The 4,907-nt window shown below is 42.0% G+C and overlaps 1 protein-coding gene across 1 annotated transcript; it reads left to right on the top strand.

Moving 5' to 3' along the window:
* Positions 1-1,228: 1,228 nt before the first annotated feature.
* Positions 1,229-4,700, top strand: LOC116328465 (butyrophilin-like protein 1). Its single transcript, XM_039612687.1, has 5 exons — positions 1,229-1,262; positions 2,496-2,834; positions 3,652-3,936; positions 4,046-4,177; positions 4,627-4,700. The coding sequence occupies exons 2-5, from the start codon at positions 2,579-2,581 to the stop codon at positions 4,698-4,700; spliced, it is 747 nt and encodes a 248-aa protein (XP_039468621.1). The 5' UTR covers positions 1,229-1,262; positions 2,496-2,578.
* The last annotated feature ends 207 nt before the right edge of the window (positions 4,701-4,907 follow it).

Below are 4,907 nucleotides of genomic sequence, written 5' to 3'. Positions count from 1 at the left end.
TACTCACCAACAACAAGTTTAATGCAGAATGTTTGTTCTGGCTGCAGATGTGGAAAATCACAGGTGTAGACTCCACTGTCAGCCACCGTGGTGTTTCTGATGATGATGGAGGCGTTACCAAACTGCAGCTCTTGTGGAACATGTGAGACCCGTCCTCTGAAGTGCTCGTCTTGACCTCGACGTCCATTATTGTAATGAAGGCCTCCATCATACATGAACACCTCCTGTTTAGTTGGTGCTTTTTTCCTCCAAGTGGTCCTGCTCCTTAAAATCCGATACATAATCTCCCCCAAAAATTGTGTTTCTGTTCTGTTTGTATATGTGGACTTTTTTTTTTTTTTTTTTAAGCTGATACAACCAAATTTCCTCTTGTGGGACAATTAAAGGATTATTCTATTCTAAATCTGTGGACATCTACTTTAGTTTACATGTGATTGTGTTTTTTTCCCTCTTCCTTAAACGTTCATTGTTTATACCGTTTAATAAAAAGCTTGGGTGCCATTTTTACATGATCAAACTTTTTCTTTATTAAGTCAATAATTTACAAAAATAGAAAATGAGTGTTTTTCTGATCACAGTCATCACTTCAAGACTCCACATGTTTGACTTCCTCACATGATCACAGAGTTGAAGAGACTGAAACTAAACCTGAATCTAAAACTGAAATCTTCTCTTATCCATGTAACGAGCAGCAGCTGATATCTTTCTGCTCCTTTAGAAGAATTTTTTGCTTAAACCTGCACATTTTAAACATTTACTGTCATTAGGTTTATTCTTTTCATGTCCCGCGACTGCAGATACAGTCAGGAGAAAGATGCACAAATATAAACTCCTCACAGACTTCATTTCAACAAACTGAAAAAAGCGGCAGACCGACCGACTGCGGTCTACAGCGGGGAGCTGGTCGGGGAGGTCGTGGAAGGGGCGGTCCGTCGTTGGACGGGGAAGGGGCGGTCCGACGTCGGTCGGGAGAAGGGGCGGTCCGACGTCGGTTGGGAGAAGGGGCGGGCCGTCGTCGGACGGGGAAGGGGCGGTCCGACGTCGGTCGGGAGCTTTTTCGCTGTCGGTCGGGAGGTTTTTCGCCGGTTATAAAGCCCGTTCAGCTCGCGCTCTGTAACTCTTTTCTCGCCTTTGCTCGGAGCAGCTCCCCGCTCTTGGCCGATCGGTCTGCCGTTGCTTTTTTCAGTTTGCCGAAATGAAGTCTGTGAGGATTTTGTGCATCTGTCTCCTGACTGTATCTGCAGTTATAGGAAATGAAAAGTGTAAGAAAACTGATGACAGTAAATATTTAAAGCTCTGAGCGAAAATATTCTAAATTTCTGCAGAAATGAACTGACGGTGAGCAGTGATGGAGGAATTGGATCCTTTTATCGCTCACTTTAAGTACATCTGTGTGGTCTTACAGTACTTGGAGTGAAAGTACTTAAAGAAAACTTCTGTCTGCAGTTTTTGGAGCTCATTTGAAAGATTCAGTTGCTTTCTGGTACAGTCAGCAGCGTTTAGTTTAGACTGATAAATACAATAGGATCAGTAGAATACAATAGAATGAGGATGGAGTTCAGTTCAGTGATAGTTGTTGGACAGAAGCTGCTCCAGCAGCAGGTGAACCTTCTTCAGTATCCTGTGGAAATAAAGTCTCTGCTGCGTTTTTTTTTTTTTTTTTTTTTTTACAATATCAGCAGCTTCTCTGATCATTGAAGGTCTTTGTTGATTGAAACGCCCAAAAAATTTAAAGCAAAGCACTCTCTCCCTCCTCACCCCCTACACCCCTCTATGTTGCCTCAAATCAGTTATGATTAATTTTTTTATTGATTGTAAGTAATACTAAAATAGTGCTGTGACTGACAAAGTGGGGTTTCTGTTTCTACAGTGAGTTAAAGCAGTACAGAGAAGCTCCAGGAATGTGTTTTAACAGACATCAGTATTATTGATAAGATTAAAAGGATTAATAATGGTACACATAAATGTTAATGTGAGGAAAAATGTTATTTCACAGTAAGTTGTTTTATACATTTGCGTGAACCATAGTATGATCGATGGGCAGAACTTTGGAATTTGAATTTAACTTATTTAAATTCAGTTTCTGATGGCACGAAGTTCTGCCCATAGCACAGCTTCTATTTAGAAATATTAAAGCAATGAGGACATGCCTTAAACCTGTATTCTATCAGAGGCAACCAGATGGCAAAAGTTTATCCCAAAAGGTTGATTCTGATCACCTGTTCAGGCGCTTTCAGTTCAGTTCTCCCACTGAAAACACTACGTCCAGATGAACAGAATCCACCTTTTGCGATCTGCTTACCTGGATGACTGAGCATGCATGAAGATGATAGAGCTTATCCTATCACAGTAGATTGTATGTTGGACTTATCAGTGACCTCGGCTACAGAGAAGTGAAGTAAACATCTGAACACACTGAGTCTGAGTTACAGTCAAACATCAAACTATGAACTGCATATTTCAACATACTGAATAAAACATGCTTCATTCTTCAGGTCCAGGAGTCACGGTGAATGTCTCAGAAGAAAGTGCTGTGATCTTACCCTGCTCCCTCAGCACCAATCAGAACCTTGAACAGATGCTCTTTGATTGGAGGAAAAAAGCACCAACTAAACAGGAGGTGTTCATGTATGATGGAGGCCTTCATTACAATAATGGACGTCGAGGTCAAGACGAGCACTTCAGAGGACGGGTCTCACATTTTCCACAAGAGCTGCAGTTTGGTAACGCCTCCATCATCATCAGAAACACCACGGTGGCTGACAGTGGAGTCTACACCTGTGATTTTCCACATCTGCAGCCAGAACAAAGATTCTGCATTAAACTTGTTGTTGGTGAGTAGAAAGCATCCTGAAAATAAACCCTTTAACTCTGCTGGAAGCAGTCACGTCATCAGTTTGTTACCTGAACCAAGAGATGTTCACAAAGGTGATGCAGAAACATCAGCTCCATCATGACTTCATGATGCTGTGTGAAAAAACATGTTTAATTTTTGCCTTTCAGAACTGACCTTGAAAGATCGATCAGGAGAAATCCCAGGTGAGTGATGATGTCACTGATGTGTGCATCTGTAATCTGTGTGAGCGGTTTGAAACCTGCTGAAATGTGACTTTGGTCAGATGTACATCAGATCTGTGGTTGTGTCAGTAATGACCGATGAAGAGGAGTCGGTGCTGAGCCTGACTCTGATGTCATTGAGCTCTACATGTGCAGTTTGTAGAGGCTGCTGTGTGGACTGGGATCAAACCTGTGCTGGTGTCCAAATGTGTGAGTAATGGTACGTTCCCTCTGGGGCACAGAGTCGTAGCACACAGAGAGCAGATGTAGAAATCAGTGATGTTCTCAGTCAAGCCTTCAGATTTCTCTGATCAGTCTTTAAGGTCACACTCTGGATCACAGTCTAACAAATCAATCTGTCTGAAAGCTCAATAATGATGACATCATTTTTACTTCTGTGAAGCTGGACTCAGGACGTTTCCTGTTTGTGTTGATAAATGAAAGTCCTCCCAAACTCTGCTGTAACCTGTAGTAAAGGTTTTTATTTCTCTTCCCTCAAACACGATGTGTTGACATCTACATCAGGAAAGAGAAGGACATGAGAGCATAGCATCACATTTGTGCTGTAACTGCAGCTTCATGCTGTGTTCACAGGTGCAGCTCCGAAGCCGTTTGTTGGGATCCTGAACATCAGCGAGGACGAAGCGCTGCTGAAGTGTGAGGTCAGAGGTGCTTCTCCAAAGCCTAAAGTAGAGTGGAGGGACAGCGACGGGAACATCCTTCCTGCTGAGGAGCCACAGGTGTCACACACAGGAGAGCGCTATGACATCACCCTCCTCACTACGGTGACCAGGACAAACAGCAGCCTCTTCCACTGTGTAGCCACACAGGAGGAGATGGGCCATGTGACCCGTGATCAGATCGACGTGCGTTACTGTGGTAAGATCTTATTGTGTCGTTGTTTAGACTGTGTTTAATGTTTGTGTGTATCCAGTGTGCTGTATGTGGCGTCCTGCTACAGTCCTGCATGAACTTTCATGTGTTTCAGAGAAAACGTCTGAGGTGAAGTCCTGCTGTGGAGTCGGTGTGTTCATAGGTTTGTGGTTTTCTGGAGTTCTGACTGTCGCTGCAGCTCTGGCTGCATCTGTAGCTGCAAAGTACATCAGAAAACACAAGAAAGGTGAGTTAGAATAATGGATTTATTATTTATGATTTATTTCATATACCTGTAAGGTTAGACATCCATATAACAGATGCTTTGATTAGTGTCGAGTTCACATTCCTGACATTTTATGTTTGAATCTTTTGCTTTAAACAGGAAAATAAAAACTCATAATTATTAATAATGAATAATCCTGGTGTACACACTAATTCAGAGTGTGTACACCAGGATTATTCTGATAGTTTCAGGCACATTCATGTCAACATGGAGCTGGTAATCTTCACATAATGCCACCAGACTTTATCATTTAATATTCAAGGTTCTGAGCATTAAATTATAATTTTAGTCTGACTACATGTTTTTGTATCACAGTTACCACAAACTGCTGCTTTTCTCCATCTGTGAGTAAAGCAGAGACATGATGTTATAATCTCATCCTTCATGTTCTCACTTTTCTTCTTTTGCAGCTTCTCAGAGAAACCAGAGAGCGATCCTTCTAAGGAAGCTTGTAACGGTGACACTGAGCTCACAAACTGTTTAACATCACAGCTGTAGTGTGTTTGTGAGGCAGGGTGGGGGTTGGGGGTGGGGGTCGTATCTCTGAAGTCACCATTACTTTTTTAATATTTTGTTTTTTCAACCCTTTTTATATTATTAGTTTTTTAAATCCGTCTCGTTGTGTTTCCATGTTTCACACTACAGCCTGTGATGAGTCAAGGAGATCATATTGATTATATCAACTGTAAGT

The sequence above is a fragment of the Oreochromis aureus genome, linkage group 5, assembly GCF_013358895.1.
Source record: "Oreochromis aureus strain Israel breed Guangdong linkage group 5, ZZ_aureus, whole genome shotgun sequence".
Taxonomy (NCBI): Eukaryota; Metazoa; Chordata; class Actinopteri; order Cichliformes; family Cichlidae; genus Oreochromis; species Oreochromis aureus.
Note: the sequence above shows the minus strand (reverse complement) of the source record. Positions and strands in the feature narration are given on the sequence as shown.